At 39.1% G+C, this 17,267-nt stretch overlaps 2 protein-coding genes across 8 annotated transcripts in view; one reads left to right on the top strand and one right to left on the bottom strand.

The window, feature by feature from the left end:
- The first annotated feature begins 599 nt into the window (after positions 1-599).
- Positions 600-6,482, top strand: LOC310728735 (small ribosomal subunit protein eS17). The gene is made up of 5 exons (XM_083546554.1): positions 600-692; positions 1,328-1,479; positions 2,630-2,735; positions 5,227-5,292; positions 6,364-6,482. Exons 1-5 carry the CDS (start codon positions 690-692, stop codon positions 6,439-6,441), a joined length of 405 nt encoding a protein of 134 aa, XP_083402680.1. The 5' UTR covers positions 600-689; the 3' UTR covers positions 6,442-6,482.
- Positions 6,483-8,019: 1,537 nt separating this feature from the next.
- Positions 8,020-17,267, bottom strand: part of srpk2 (SRSF protein kinase 2) — an 80,085-nt gene continuing 70,837 nt past the window's right edge. For 2 of the 7 annotated variants that reach the window (XM_083546251.1, XM_083546252.1), the window contains 4 exons: positions 16,195-16,264; positions 13,265-13,357; positions 12,503-12,589; positions 8,020-10,528 (listed from right to left, as the gene is read on the bottom strand). In XM_083546251.1, the coding sequence (XP_083402377.1) occupies positions 10,344-10,528; positions 12,503-12,589; positions 13,265-13,357; positions 16,195-16,264 (435 nt within the window). In that variant the 3' untranslated portion in view covers positions 8,020-10,343. Of the gene's footprint in view, positions 10,529-12,502; positions 12,590-13,264; positions 13,358-13,619; positions 14,394-14,467; positions 16,265-17,267 lie in introns of those variants that run through there. The other 5 variants (XM_083546254.1, XM_083546256.1, XM_083546253.1 and 2 more) reach the window with 3 other exon arrangements.

The following is a 17,267-nucleotide window of genomic DNA, read 5'->3' as shown; positions in this document are numbered from 1 at the left end:
TCATTCTATTAATAGACTGATGCGCTAATATTAGAGTCTTTTCACATAAACTGAGTTGATAAAGCAAACAGTCTTGTGACAAAAAAATGATAATAGGAACATTATAGCTGTAATAAATCAGAGCACTTTGGATATTTAAAGTACACTTGAAGGCAAATACTTTTGTATTTTTACTCAAGTGAAAGTGTAAAGGGAGCACTTTTACTTTTAGTCAAATTTTTATCTCTACTTTAACTCAACTACATGTTTTGTGTACTTCCTCCAGCACTGTCCTTTTTGTACTACACTACATTCCAATACTCCTGCTGCTAAAAACATTTTATTCGGTAAATTTGATTAAATTAAAGCTGCGTTTTACTTGAGTAGATTTTACAACCGGTAGCTTTACATGTACTTAAGTAAAAAAAAAATTTGAATTTAAGTAATATTTTATTACACTTCTCGACGGGTATTCCTAATAAACTGGACATCGAGTGTATATATAGTAAAGTTTGATACATTTATCTCGATTTTATTTATTTATTTAGTAAAATAACTATCATTGCAGAACAGGGATGACAAGTGTCATCCAAAAAAAATACGTGTCTCCTGGCCAGAAGGTGGCAGTACGTTCCCGATAGTGTTTCCGGTCTGTGCTTTAAACTTCCGGTGCTGCTCTTTCAGGCTCTCTTCGGCTAACCTAATCCAACATGGTGGGTACTTGACGTTTTTACTGTCGCTAAAATCTGCTTTAATCCTCTGTGAATCCGCACACTGGAACGCTGTTAGGTATTTAATCGTTTAGGGAAAGCGTTTTGGTGTTCGGATTGGTGAATATTAAAAGTGTGTCGGGTTTAATTGTAATGAAAATAAAATAATGTAATCGCGTCAGTCCCGTCGCAGGAAAGACGGTCCCTGTTTCTTCTACTGTTAGCGAACATGGAGGAGAAATGGGAGGCACTCTGTTATACGTGCTTCATTGTTTTGAAGAATTTTCTTATTGTTAATTTTTTCGTTGTATTTTCTAGTTTGTGGTATTTGTTTAAAAACCGGTTTTAGTTTAACAGGGAGCTGTAAAATTATCCCTTGTTGGTTAACACCTTGTAAGTAGCTACATTAATAGCTATGAATTATACAATGAATCATTTCTCATTTTGCCACTGCTTTTAAAAATCCTCTAAATGTGTTTCTAGCATGTTTTTAAAAGCATGTAACTGTAGAGTGACACCAAATGGCTGCAGAATTAGTTCAGTTCACTTCCTGGATTCTAGTGTACGACTGTTGTTTGATGATGTTTTTCTTCTTCTGTGTTTTCTGATGGATGGCTGCACCCGTTTACTGTCCGTAGGGCCGCGTCAGGACAAAGACGGTGAAGAAGGCCGCTCGGGTCATCATCGAGAAGTACTACACCCGTCTGGGCAATGACTTCCACACCAACAAGCGTGTGTGCGAGGAGATCGCCATCATCCCCAGCAAGAAGCTCCGCAACAAGATCGCTGGGTGAGAGATCGGTCCCCGGTGTCACGAGTGTCTCTGAATCGACAAGTCCCTGTATCGAAAGTGACCGTGGTTTCTGGTTGCCAGGTCATTGATACTACAGGGAGAGAAAACTGAAAGTCTTTCCCGTGTTTGCTGGACACCGTGTTCTTGTCAAACCCTGTATCTTTCACACACGTCATTATGATGTACCTGCTTTTCCTCCCTGACCTGCATCTTTGACTTTATGATGAATTTCAAAACGTGTCGAATGTATTCATATTTTGTTTGGCCAAATTTGACCGAGCGAATCCTATTCAATCGTCTGTCTATAAAAACTCATGGTTTGACTTGCATCAATGTTTGAAAGATATCTCTAGGATTTATAAAGCCCACTTTGAGAACTACTCATCTAAAGCAGTGGTCCACAACCCCCAGGCTGCGGACCAGCACCGGTCCGTGGGTCAAGTGGTACCGGGGCCCACGGAAAGAATACATAACTTGCATTATTTCCGTTTTATTTATGATTCTAAACGATGTTTTATTTAGGAAAATTACCGGATTCTCTCCACCACATCTGTCTATGACTCCCTCTTGATGCATGTCAAGATGTTTGCCTTGGTCACATGTCTTACCTCCATCCGCTACCTTCTTAAAGGGGCTGCTCCGGCCGCTAACACGTAATACATTACCGCTAAATCTAAAAACGAAACCCCCAAGCTGATAAAATGAACAAAAAACAGCACAGTGGATTCATGATTATTATATTTAGAAAATACCAGTTATGCCGGTCGTATCTTTTTTTTTTTGTTTTATTTATCCGCCACTCCTTAAAGGCCCGTGCGTGAAAATCTTGTCTGACATTAAACCGGTCCGTGGCGCAAAAAAGGTTGGGGACCACTGATCTGATCTAAAAGATAATGAGGAGCTGAGCTTTTCAACTCACCAACCATAAACACTGTCAATTGAACGTTTCTTTTTCCCCCTGAATAAAAACTCTGTTCAGTTTGATGTTTTCTGACCACATTTCTAATCCTAATGTACCAAGAAAAGCTCAAAGAAAGCGTTATAAAGTCTAAATTACATGTTGATACATATTTGACTTTTTGAGTTTGCACCTAAACTGCTCTTGAAGATGAATGAAGAAATGAAACACTGTTTTGTTACTGTGCAGGTATGTGACCCATCTGATGAAACGTATCCAGAGAGGGCCAGTCAGAGGCATCTCCATCAAGCTGCAGGAGGAGGAGCGTGAGAGAAGGGACAACTATGTCCCAGAGGTATGTATTTTTTATTTATTTTTTTTGCCCCACTGGAGCGTTTTTACGTCTTTTTTACACCTGGTTGATTTGTGCGTCTTGACTCTAGATCACAGATGTTTATACGTGTAGTCAAATGCTTCTGTGATGGGAGCGGGAAATCTGATTGCTTTATCGTGTGTTAATGTGAATTTTTATGCATGGAATTTATCGAGGTATCGGAAAATCATGACCATCAAGCGTGTCGTTCACAGACCACATGCGCTGCCTGTTGAGGAACAGGAAGACATGGATTTAGATGTCTAGATAATCCATATAAATAACCAAGTGTAAATGAGGCCTTATTCATCTGTTTCCAAGTTACATTTTATTGTGTTCATCATGGCAGATCATTTATCACTTTATTTTATTCACTTTAATAGAGTTGTGCTAGGACCAGTTAGCGGCATGGGCAAAAGGAACAAACTGGCGGTTGCCGTGTAGATGGTTTCGGTTGAAGTTTGGTTATTTATCATTGTGGTGGTTGAAGAAATCCTCTTGTCTTAGTATGACGTTTCTTCTCGTCTTAGTATGACATTAAGACACGTGTAGATTTGAGGTGTCTCATGCATCTGTATTTTGAGTCAGGTCTCAAAATCAAAACCAAACCTCAAGGCGAATAGTGATTTTATTGTGTATTTTATTGTGCATAGACGTGTTTTTTTTTTATACAGAACAGGCTGCGCACTGGGTTCGGTTTAAACTCTGAAGTGGAAACATATATGATATTGTGCACAATGTCCAACATTGATTCTTTACAGATTTAATTCTGTAGTTTTTAAGTTAAATCGCAAACTTGAGTCTTTCAGCACCCAAATTGAACCCTTTGGACTCGTGGCTAATCGTAAAGGACACTTTCTGACTCAAAACTACTCATTTCCTGAACTTAGTTTTTGAGATTAGTCTTCGGTGCATTTGGATCGACGACTGAAGCATAATGGGGAAAGGGCCAATTGATCTCATTATGGGTTTTCAGGCAAAACATGAGTGAGCATGTTGGTTTCACTTGCCTTGTAGGCTTGCTATTTGCTAGGTTTTCTTTTTTTTTTTTTTTTTTTTCCGCCTACAAAAATGTTCTGTCCAATTTATGATTTTAACCCCTTAGCCTGGTCTTGTTTGAGTGAAAAGAATAACATCTCCAGTTGGATGCTGAGGACATGTTTACATGTGAAGACTTGGAATGCTGTAATGTGTAAAAATATTTTTTTATTGGACACTGATTTAAAAGTAGTATCCTGACTGTTAATTTTATTTAATGCATGTAGTCCCTAATTTACGATGGAGATGCGTTCCGACTAAATTTGAAAATATAAAATGTCGAGACATGACCTAACATACCCAGGAGTCTTGGAGAATAATCAGTGCATTATTTGGCAAAACAGATTTCAGGAAAGTCAAGGAAAGGGAAAGTCTGTATAGATAAATATCGATTTATTTATTTTATTCCAAGATGTGGATTTTTGGTTTTTATTGTCCTACATGACATATTACTGATGTTATCTGTATCACACCCCAGTTTGCTCAGAGTAAATGCATTTGCCCATGGATCCATTTTATTTATTTATTCTCCCACCACCACTTAGACCACTATAATATATTTTTGAGACCCGGTCTCAAATTGTATGTATTTTTTAATTAACCTATAGGGATATCATGTTTTACTGAATTTCAGCTCCCCTAATGGGAGAAACCGAAAGATGACGACGACTGAATTTCAGCTCCATTTCTATTCCTGTTGCAACGGCATAAATTGTAACTACCACTGAGTAGAAGTGAAAATCTTATTGGATAAAATTTGTAATTATAGTGGCAAAAATAGTCAGCACATATTTGCTGCTTATATTTATTAATCTAGTGTGTGAAAGCATGGATTCTCTTCGAGTGCAGAACTTTGATCACAGTTGTGATGTGCTGATTGTACAGTGCCATTTCTTTATGCAGAAATATCCAGAAATCGTTGACTTGTGCGTTATTGAAAATGTGTGGCTTTTGATTTTTTATATGATTTACTTGTAGATGAAGGGCGTGTGAGATGCACACACAGTGGTTTTGGTATTAGTTGGGTGTTTGGATATCATGCATGTATCAAGGCAGATGGTCAGTAAATCCGCTCACGGTTGAGCAACTAATCCCCGATTATAGAATTGCAGTTGGACATGTGTGTAATAATTTAGCTCCAATGCAGACCCTGTATCGAAAGTGACCGTGGTCTCTGGTTGCCAGGTCATTGATACTACAGGAAAAGAAATCTGAAAGTCTTTCCCGTGTTTGCAGGATTGTTTTGTTCCTGTCAAACCCTGTATCTTTCACACACAGTTTTTTTTTTTACTGTCAGGCTCCTGGAGTCCTGATATCTCCTGGATATTTATTGCGTTCACTGCTCTCAACAAGATTCAACCTGATCTCGTTAAAACGAACAAGTGTCTTTAGCAGGCAATTCATTTTCACTAAATAGTAATATTTCTCTCTACAGGTTTCTGCTCTGGACCAGGAGATCATTGAGGTGGACCCTGACACCAAAGAGATGCTCAAGCTTCTGGTACGTTTAATTTCAGCTTATGAAAGGAAGTGGTGTCCTGGGAGAACCTGTATCGAAAGTGATCATGGTTTCTGGTTGCCAGGTCATTGATACTACAGGGAGAGAAAACTGAAAGTCTTTCCCGTGTTTGCTAGACAACGTGTTCTTGCCAAACCCTGTATCTTTCACACAAATAGCATGCACACGTCATAGTTACTTAACCTGTTGTTTTTTTGTTTTTGAATGACTATAAACACCTCGGATGCCATTTTCAAAGGAAATGTTTGAAAAATGCCTCTTGTGGATTTACTCAGTTGTGTGTGTTTTGACAATGAAGCTGAAGCTCCTCAGCACACAGACTAGTCACACACCCTGATACCATTTTGTGTTTCAGGAGTCGTGTTATTGACTTAAGTATGGCAGCAGGAAAAAAACTTAACTATGAAACATAATTCAGAGAATTCAGTTCCAGAGAACATCAAATAGAAACAATTGGTATTAGTTTTCCAAATGTTCATGTAGTAATATATTTTATTCAGGTAGCCATAGTCCAGGTCCAATTTAATAGTTCAGAAATTAAATCTGAACCGAACATACATTGGCTGGTGGCTTTCACGCAGTATTGAGGGTCTCTCCTCTTTCGGCTCGTCTCTGTTCTTTGTATATGTAATTTTATTTATTTATTTATTTATTTATTTTTGACACCGTCCTGATGTTTGCTCTTCAAATCTGATGTCAATCATGTTACCGAGATAAAATTGCATACGTCTTTGGTCTATAATAAATTACTATTTTGTAGGCATTAATGCACAAGAAATTAGAAATCCTTTAATGTCCTCTGCAGGCTTCTGTAGTTTAAAAATTGACCTGTTGTCGACTCTGATCATGCTCTCAATATATCTGATATTTCAGATTCACCCGAGAGGTACAGAAGATAATTAAGTCAGGATTTACTGATTACAGGACCGTTTGGATTTATGATAGTAAATGTGCAGTCTTTATTTTTAATTTAAGCGGCTTGGACAGAACCTGGTTTTCCTTGAATCCTTTCCGTAAGTTGTGGTGTACAGATTTTGTTTGTTTGTCTTGCAGGATTTCGGCAGTCTGTCCAACCTGCAGGTCACCCAGCCAACAGTCGGCATGAACTTCAAGACCCCTCGAGGAGTCTAGGTGTTTGTAATATATCTCATAATAAAACTCTGGAAAACAAAGAGCTCGAGTCTGTTTGCTGGTTTATTTTAGACTTGCGCTGTGACGTCTCCGCTGAAATCTAACGATGCACCACAAACACTTCTCTGAAAGGGGACTTTGCCCTAATAATTCACTATAATGAGTGTGTGAGATCTTCTGCCTGGCTTAAAGTTTCTGGGATTTAAGAGTCGCCTCTGCATCCTACAGAAGACAGAGACACTCTGGTGGTACACAATTATACTTTGCTTTAAAAAGGTAAAAAAAATTTATCCAATCGGTTTCCTTGAAGGAAGTTTTTAAATTCAGGTTTCTGAGCAGGAGGTTAAACTGGTTCTATGGTGTGATTAGAGCAGAGGTCCGCTGACCGTGGTATTAATTAGACTGATGTCTGACCTGATCTGTGTACAACAATAAGCCATAACATTAAACACACCTGCTAAATATTGTGCAGTTCCCCATTCTGCTGCCAAAACACCAAATTGTGAGCAGCAGATCTTCCAAGTCTTAATGGTTGTGAGGTGGGTGTTGAACTTTTGTTCATCCCACAAACTCCTGTTCAGATCAAAATCTGGGGAATTTGAAGGCAAATTCGACACTTCAAGCTGCTTTTCGGGTCATTTAAACCTTTTATTTTCCCAGTGTAGTAGTGTACATAATCCTGCGGATACACATCACCTGCCTGAAGCACTGCTCCTGTGTCACTGGGATAATGCCCCTCTTCCATGCTACAAAAGTGGTTTAGGAATGGTGACTGGAACGCCAAACGGCTCAATTGAAATCTGGGGAATTTGGAGGCCTCCTGTTCAACTCATGTTCCTCAAACCTTTTCCAGAACAATATTTTGAGTTTTACTGCCACTGCCTTTAAACAGGTTTGGACAGGTAATGCATGTTAAAGTAGCACCCACCCATGTGTTGCCCATGGCCTCCTAATGCGTCCACAGGTTTGCTTTGTATGTATTGGGCATCCTGGTGCCTGCCTTTCTGAAGGACCCAAGAATTTGACTCTACATGATTCACATACCTACCAGTCTTCTGTTTATCAGAATGAGGTGCAAAAAGTGGCTCTGATCCTCCTGCATTTATGTCATGGCTGATTGGTGTAACTCTGGGGTGTCCGATCTTTTCCACAAAGGGTCAATGTTGGGTGCAGGGTTTTTTGTTTTTTTTTTATCCCAACTGAGCAAATTCTACCTGGTTGAATATGATCATTTTCATTTCCACTATCAGGTGTGGTTTTGCATTGTTGGAATGAAAGTCTGCACCCACACCAGGCTTTTTTTTTATTTTTTTATATAAAGACATCCCCGGTGTAAATGATCAAGGGCATGTTGTGCAAACAAGAACAAGAAAGACAAATTCTGCATTTTCTGTTGGTGGATATTGTTTGTGACTCCTGTGCCCTCTTTTCCTTTTTAACAAACCATTTAATGTAGATCTTCGTCCTATTAGAGGTTTATCCTGAGGAATACCAGAGTGAGTCCTAATGAGAAAGTAGATCGTGAAGAAAACGTGCACAGTGAAGTGTTGAAAATTTGACCGAGAGCGGAGAAAAAAATGAGCCATTAATTTATAATTTTATTAAATCTGTCAATGAAAAACAGAGAAGAGATGAAACTGAATGTTGGGGAAGAACAGTCAGCGTGGCTTAAGTGAGAGATCAGGAGCTTTTGGTGCAAAAATTCACTATTATTGCAAAAATGTTTGATCAAATTTGATCAGCATCACACTAGTCCATACAGAGCAGCACTGTTCACTCTAATGAAGGAGGGAGGAAGAGAGAGAGAGAGAGGGAGGAAGAGGACTAAATTAAAAAAATAGAACGAATGGCAATAATAATCATAATTACAAAAGCAATTAAAACATCTCTAAACGGACAAAACACAATCACCTCAATAATAAGACGATATTCTGTCACCGTCACAACATCAGAAGTTCTTTTTATTTATGTATTTTTTTATATTGTTTTTAAAAATACTTCACCATCTACTTATACTTTTTTTATTGCGAAAATAGGTGATGGGAGATGGAGCTGGAGGGTGGAAGAGGGTCGTTGGCACTGAAAGCGAGCTGTAGTGTGTGTGGGTTGTGTCTCACACACGCTCCAGCAGGTAACTCCATACAACGAGGCTCCTCCCTTACTTAAGATGTTTCGCACTGGAGTAGATGTGGGGGTTGTAGAACGCTCTGCAGCGCTCCGTACACTGATCATAATCCCTGAACAAACGCAAGCGCAACCTCAGAACTGGACTGTTTTGGGGCTTCACCTGATGGTCACGTGATGATGCTGTGAAGAAACCTTTTTTTTTTTTTTACGTTTTATAATGGTAGGAAGCATACATGTTAGAAACAGTTGTGGAATGCTTAAAGAGTACGGCCCAATAAGAACCTCGCCATCGAGGTTTCGACCAGTTTTTCTTTTTGTCTTTTCTAAAACAGCTGAATGAAACGAACGAGAGTGAAATGCACACACTTCTCCTTTCCATCAGGTTCTCCACCCTTTCGTGAGCTCGGAGAAACACCACAGAAAATTGAAGTCACAGACTTTTTGTTTTCCTCCTTCATTTCACACGCATTATTCTGTAGTTAATCCGGAGAGAACGGTGCGCCTTTCTGTGTTCGGAGTCTCCTGTGTGTCTGCATGAGCCTGAACAGTGACATGCAGCCCTGATGGAGGGAGGTGGTAGATTTTGGGGTTGAGAGAGGGCTGTAAACAGGTCTGTGGCAGAACTTTGGCTCAGGGGGCTCTGTCTCTGTAAGGGGAAGACAGGCTGAGAGAGAGAGAGGGGGGGGGGGGGGGTAGAGAGAAGGAGAGAGATGTGAAAGAGATGGAGAGATATTTCCATCCGGAAAGGTAATAGCTGTAACACTGGCATGCGTCCACCTTGATCGGTTCCACCAGCTCACAGTGACGATGATGTATGAGGTCCCTTGATGTGTTTGGAGCCAATTGGAGTTTGAACACTGGAGCATTGAGGCAAAGCAAACACAGTTATTTTGAAGGTAGTTCAAGGAAAGTTTGGCTTAAAAAAAACCCCAAAAAAACTAAAATTTTAGCCTGAACATTAAGGACACTGATTTGGTTATAGACTATAATCTTCTAAATCTGTTTAATGCTCATTCATCCATCCATCCATCCATTCATTCCTTGGTAACCAGTTAATACTGGTCACGATGGGTCCATGGTCGATCCAAATCTGGAATACACTCTATACACACATTCATACATTTTTGAAAGTCTAGGGGTAAATTTATCGGTACTGTGTGTGGGAAGAAACCCATGTGGACAAAGAGAGCGTGTGGAACTTCACACAGACACTAACCCGAGCTCAGGATCGAGCCGGGGACCCTGGAGCCGGCTGCTGTGTCTCACAATGCTTATTTTGATTCGACACATTTACACTCCATTGCTCTTCCATTGCATATTTCTTTTCACATCATTTTTACAGGATACAAAACATCACACCAGTCATTTGTCTAAAAAATGGAATCCGAATTAATGAGCAGCACTCTGTGTGTTGTGTTTGTGTTTTGTGTGTGTGTGTATGTGTATGTGTATGTGTGTGTGTGTGTGTGTGTGTGTGTCTGAAGGTGCAAAAGAGTGGACTGTCAATGCAAATTTCCACCTGTAGTAGCTCATGCCGACATGGTCCAGTCTTACATTAGTCCACACACAAACCCTTACTTTCCCATTCTTTCTCTCTCTCTCTCTCTCTCTCTCTCTCTCTTTCTCTCTCTCTCTCGCTCTCTCTCTCTCTCATTCTCTCCTTCTCTCTCCCTCTCATTCACTGTCTCTCTGACCTCTTTCTCCCCCCCAGACTGAGAGCAAGATGCAGTTCCAAAACCTGCCACTAGAGGGAAAGAGCTAACATCGGAAAGGTGCTACGAGTTCAGCCACGGATGATTGAGGCAGTCTCTTGCAGAGGCGCGTTTTTCTGGAACCATCTCCAGCATGGGCAACAAGAAGTTTGTGAAGTGGCTGGCGTCCTCGGGTGACCAGCCGTACTTCTCCACCAGGACGTCGAACAGAGACCAGGGCTTCAACTTAGTGATGTGCCGCAACTCACCTACAGAGAGAAACGAAGAGAAAACTTGATTTACTTTACAGAATTTACTCATGATGAAATGATGTTTTGAATAACAATGTCTGGGTTTTTTTTTTTGTCTGCAGATGGTCCACGGTGCAGTCGGCAATCAGCGAACTACGCTGAGCCTGTGCGATGACTCTCTTATTATATGACCCAAAAAGAACACAATGACCAGTAAAAGATATAAACTGGTATCAGCGACACGACCATTATTCCTGCTAATCCACTGATCCGCTCTAATATTTAACATTCACAATTTTACAATGGGTCACTGTTAAACCTGTCGAATGTCTACGCAAATACAAATGGCAGTAGGAATATTGACATAAAATGATATATCGATAACATCAATATTTTGCTGACTCCTAAAATTTTCGATATGCCACATACACTCTGTGTGGTGGTCAGTTCACAGCAGTGACCGAGATTAATCTTTTCCAATATGCTTAAATGTATTTGTACTTTTTATGGCCATTTTTTTCCTTTAGAAAGCCATTGTTTCTAAACGTGTGCATCATCTTTTGAGTCTAATTCTGTTTAATCAGTCAGTTAACATAACACATTTTGGCTGTTTCCAAGCAAATAAAATTCATATTTGATATATCAATATGAATATAATATACATTTTATAATATATATTTTAATAGCTGTTTTTTTATTTAATTTCTTTTTTTTGGGGGGGGGGATCATTCGAAATGCAGTTCAATAGACTGAATCACGCAGCGAAATAACGCACTTTAAATGCACACACGCACGACTCTAACCTACTCAACTTCATCATGTAATGAATGAATGCACTCTGTAAGTGTGTTTTGTTTGTCAAATTGCACATCGTTGAAACATCGATTACGATATTATCTTAGACGGCCATGTTCTTACGTTTATTATGTCATTACATCATTATGAAAAGAACCGGGTTCGCAAGGAACAGATTTTTTTAATGTATCCCTGCCCCTCATGTATGGTTAATCCTGAAATTTTGCACGATCTAACAAATGTTGACCTTTCAAACAATCTTGCGTTACAGCCGTTTAAGTAAATTAGGCTTAATTTAGGGTTGATTGGCATGTGACAGCCATATTGTTTTCAAGTTTTTGATCGTTTTTTTAGGTCTCCACTATTGTGTCTAACCTGAAATCCAAATAGCTTTTGCACATAAGGCAAAATCTAAGTGAGGGGAGAAAAATAGCTCTTTTTACAGCGCAGTTCTCGGTGGGACGTGCGGTTCTGAAAAAAAATGGGCCAAGAAAAAAGATTGGGTTTTTGTATCACCATCGGGCCTATTGTCTGTCTCTTTTTGTACTTGAGTACTGGGGGCTAAACTGCATCTTTCCTTCAAATTAACCGTTTCTATATTTTGTGGTATTTGTTCTCCATACTGTTTTAGTAATAATAGTAATAAGACAAAGACATATCCTAGAAAATGTGATAGGTTTCTAGAACCTTTGGTGCTTGGACCCCCAAACAAGACTTTTCTGATCCAAATGAACACCAGGATTAATTAATAAGTATCAGTTTTCAGCACCATCACAGTATTTACATCAGAATTCTGCTACTGGTATCAGATTTGAGGTGAAAAAAAAATGTGAGTGTTTGATTTTACAGGCCTCGGAGTCGGGGAACCTCAGTAGTTTCTGCTCCAAAGGTAGAAAATAATGTGCTTCTCAAAAATGACAGCAGTGGAGCATTTGATTTGCTGGCTGGTTAAATTTTTTGAATAAATCAAACTTGACTTGTGTGCACGAGGCAAGCCAGCAAAGTGAAAGATTTCCAAGCTTGTGCTTCCTGCTTGAAAATGTAAATACATTTTTTTAAAACACTACATAAATATTAACATCATATTTACATAGCAAAAGAAAAATGATCCCGTATGATTCTACTTTGCTGCATGTTCACTCTGTTGATATAATGAAATTTTAGATTTGCCCTGAAGTTATTTAATACAATAATTACCGTCAATGAAGTGCTGAGGAAATGCAAAGCAGGAACGCTTCCAGGAACTGTATAGTACTTCATCAGGATTTTCCAGGAGTTCCAAAACTTGTAAATTTAAGAACATCAAAAGAGTTTGAAGACTGGCCTTGTCCTTCAACCCTGCCATCTAATATTTTGTTTTCCTAATCAGTCCTAATCAGATACACCAATCAGGCATAACATTCTGACCACCTGTCTAATATTGTGTTGGTTCCTCTTCTGCCAAAAACAGCCGTGACCCATCGAGCATTAACAGCATTAACTTCTTCAGCAATTTGTGCTACAGGAGCTCGTCTGTTGGATCGGACCACACGGGGCAGCCTTCACTCTCGTGTGCATCAAACCTTGAAGCACTTTTGATGTATACTGACCACTGCAGACTGGGAACAGCCCAAAAGAGCTGCAGTTGTGGAGATGCTCTGACCCAGTTGTCCAGCCATCACAATTTGGTCTTTTTCAAATTCGGTCAAATCCTTACACGCCCCTATTTTTCCTGCTTCTAACACATCAACTTCGAGGACAAAATGTTCAATAATAATATCCCACCCACTAACACGTGCCATGATAAAAAATAATCAGTGTTATTCACTTCACCGGTCGTAATGGTATCATTTTTATAATGTTATGCCTGTTCAGTGTATGTGATTTTGTACATGGAATGCTGGGACTCCTGTCTTAATGTTTTCTTAATTTTCTCTAAGATTTGGTTCCTGTACAGCTGAAGATGAGGAGCTCTATTACCTTTCTTTGAGAAGAACTCACGGCTGTATTTCCCTGCAGCGATGACTTTACGTGGGACTTTCCCCAGCAGCTCCATAATCAGAGCGATGTGGTCTGACCACCACACACACACACACACACACACACAAACACACAAGCAACAAAACACACACGTAGACATGAGTAAATCATGCACACACACTTGTGCAGGAGGACGAGTAGATGCATGGCAGTTTAACTCGTGATCAGACAGATACGATTCCTGTGACGTCCTCAAATTCACATTAGTGGCAAATTTGCTAACAGCTAACAGATACTGTCTGTATCGAGTGCAACTGCGCATGTATTCGTCCTCCCTAAGTGCTCCTACAGCTACCTCTCCGGTTGAAGAACTCCCGAGAATATTTTCCAGATAGAGCAAAGTGGCGTGGAATACAGCCCAAGAGCTCTATGATGTGGGCTATGTGATCTACAGAAGCAGAGGCAGAGGGGAGAAGAAAAAGATGTACAGGGAAAACAGTGCAGAAGTATGGATGACATGTTGAGAAGAGAAAAGGGAGGAGGAGGAGGAGGAGGAGGAGGAGGAGGAAGAGAAATTAGAGAGAAGACAGAGAGAAAGACAGAGTTAGTAATACGGTGATAAAGTATAGCGATAAACATTAATTAACTGGAGAAAACATACAGAGTAACATTCCCCATGCTTAGCTGAATTTATACAAGCCATTAATTGAGTCCAGTCCTCCAGCATCATGCTATTTATAGACATGTGTAAGACGCTGTTTTGGGTGTGATGCTGAGGAAATAGTGCAGAAAATCAACTTGATGAGGATGAGGAAAAAAAAATACATGGCCTACAGGGAAAATTAGCCCAAAACAATCTGATCTGAGATGGGATCTCATACATTTCTGTTGTTAAATTTCTACATTTGGGTTTGTTGCAACCTGAACACATTGCACTGAATGTGCACTGAAAATTGCCTGAAATTCCTTGGTTAGGTTCCACCAAACAGCCATTTCTGATCAGGTAATTTTTACTATGTTAATATTTCGCTGCTGTATCATTTTGGGCTTGTGAAGATGGAGCGACAATTACTAAAGCAATTAGTAATTAGTAGCATAACTCTATATTTCACTTTCTTTTTCTCATCCTCTTTTTCCTTTTACAATACTGAGGCTCTGATGGCTTTAACCTTTTCATGATGAAATAGTTTAATCCAGGTAAGCATGGACAATGTTCCCTGACACCCTGGTCAAGAAAATATGATCATAGAACTCTAATCTTATCGTTCCTACACTGGGTTCCTGTTAATTTTCAAATCGACTACAAACAACTGCTACTTATTTAAAAAACACTAAATCGTTTAGCTCCCATGTATCTATCCAGTCTTCTAACACGCTACAATCCGTCACACTCCTTGAGATCTCAAAACTCTTAACTTCTAGTAGTTCCTAGAATAGCAAAGTCCACTAAAGGCGGTAGAGCATTCTCACATTTAGCTCCTAAACTTTGAAATAGTCTTTCTGACAGTGTTCGAGGCTCAGTCACACCCTCCCAGTTTAAGTGCAGATTAAAAACTCTTTTTAGCAAAGCCTACACATAACACACATCACATCATAACCTTGTGCTCCAGAACATATGATTACATGCACATTATCAACTTGTGCTTGTTAATATTATGAACAGCAGCTACGCTAATTCTTCTCCACTGCTTCTCTTTCTCTACCCATCCTGAGGCATCCTGAGGTTACCCCAAATCCAGTCACATGCCACCTCATGAAGATTATGGACCGTCAAAAAAGTAGATGCCAACCCCGCAAACATCCCGAACCATCTAGAAACGTACCATCGCCATTAGGATTCCACTTCATATAAAGTTTCATTTCGGACCTTTTCAAATCGAGGCTCTAAAATGGAGGAGTTGGTGTTGGATATATAATGATCTCAGATGTTGAGTTGCTCAGTAGCTTCTGGTTCCACAACGTCAACTGATAGTATAAGACTGTAGAAAGGACATTACTCATAATCACACACACTCCAGTGCTCATGTTAGTCTCACTCTCTAGTGTTTTGTATTGTTTAAAGATTTATAATCACACTCTTGATATCACCCAAATGAGGATGGGTTCCCTTTTTGAGTCTGGTTCCTCTCATGGTTCATTCATCTAAGGGAGTTTTCCTTGCCTCAGTCGCCCCCTGGATGCTCATCAGGGATAAATACACATCAAGTACTTTAATTCTTAAGTTCTGTAAAGCTGCCTTCAGACAATGTCCATTGTGAAAAGCGCTATAGAAATAAACTTGAACTTGAACCCTCTACATTTCTATTTCTCTTCCTAACAGCAGCAGCCACTATCACCAGAGACACTGCTCAGATAATCACAAGTAATCACTGCTACTACGTAGTAATAATAATGATAACATTAATAATTCTCTCGGTGGGTTGAGGACGGGGCGAGGGCAAGCGTGGCAAAGGGGCAGAGGCAATCACTGGCGCCCCCAGCTGTTTGTGATCTAGCCGACCGCCTATTTTACCCATGCCTAGAAACGGTGCTGATCGAGAGATGAGAAATTAAAGGATATAGAGTATGTGTGTGGTTAGAATGCATGGGGTTTGAAAAGACTGAAAGGTTGAGATTGAGTTAAAAACAATGGAGGAGAATGGGTGAGACTGAATTAATGTTTGGCTAAAAGAAAGGAAAGGGTGAAATGAGGAACTTAGTGATGAATGTTAGTTAGAGAAATCTTAGAAACCGGGCACATAAACTTTAAATTTACAATTTAATTCTACAATTATATACACTCAAATACTAGCCAGAAAGTAAAAATGTGGTACAGCAGTAAATAATTAGCATAACCATGCTATAGCAGCACAAACATAACCAAATGAATGTAGTAATAAATTTATTAATATATTAATAGTAACAAAACATGATTATGAGCTGAGATATACCTTCATCACGCGAATAGTCCTCTCCTGAATGTGGCTCGAATAGATAGTCTCCAGTCGCGAGCTCAAACGCCTGAATGGGACAAAAACAAGAGCGTTAAACAGCCTCTAACTGGAGCACGATTGATGTCTGACACATAACCGCAGTCCAATTATTGAACTGCTATGTATTCACAAATCTTAAATTACATAGCTATTATATGAAAGATTTATTCCAGACTATAAAAAAAGCTTATCTCTAGTTTTAGTTCTATTTATTCTAGTAATCCATGTAAAAAGAAAAAATACATATAAAAAATTGATATGACATTTTATTACATCACCTCAGAAAGTACACCATGGTCGAAATTTTTTCGTATGTGGGAGAATCCAAATCCAAAACGCAACCCTTTACCATGTTTTCTGGTACTTCTATGTTATTATGGACTATTGGTGAAGAATACATATTGCTTTACAGGATATTTTTAAAAGTGTAATACCTTTTAAGAGTAAAATCCTTCTTTTCGGAAAACAAATACCCCAGAAATGGTTAAAAATAGATAAATATTGAATGGATATATTGCCGATGGCTGTTGGAAAGAGTTTTACCCAAAAAATGTTTGTCACAGGAGAGTCCTACACTGAATGCAATGGATGGAAATCACAATGGATGTTTATAAAATTGAGCAAATAATAGCATTTGTAAATCATAAACTAAAAAAATTCGCTTTGTACTGGGAAACATGGACCAAATACAGTATGCTACATCTCATAGACCTAATAAAAATCGTTTAAATAAAAATTATGGTGTAAAGACGTGAAAGATCACTCCCTACAGCATTTGTACTTTTTTTTTTCTTTTTTCCCATCGATATTTCTGATGAGGATATGTCCAGTGAACAAAAATGTAATGTGTATATCTATATATAGGAGTATTCTGGTATGTAAACGTGCGGGTATAGATGTACGTGTGTTCATACATAAGTGTATTCAGTTGTATTATGTCTGACGTACATCTGATAAAAATTATCTTTTTCTTTGATAAAAAGCTGTATCAACAATCTGATCCAGATTGGTTATTCTTCAATATAAAACAC

The sequence above is a fragment of the Silurus aristotelis genome (genome assembly GCF_946808225.1).
Source record: "Silurus aristotelis genome assembly, chromosome: 7".
NCBI classification, from domain to species: Eukaryota; Metazoa; Chordata; class Actinopteri; order Siluriformes; family Siluridae; genus Silurus; species Silurus aristotelis.
The sequence above is the reverse complement of the archived record's forward strand: the minus strand, read 5'-3'. Positions and strand labels throughout refer to the sequence as shown.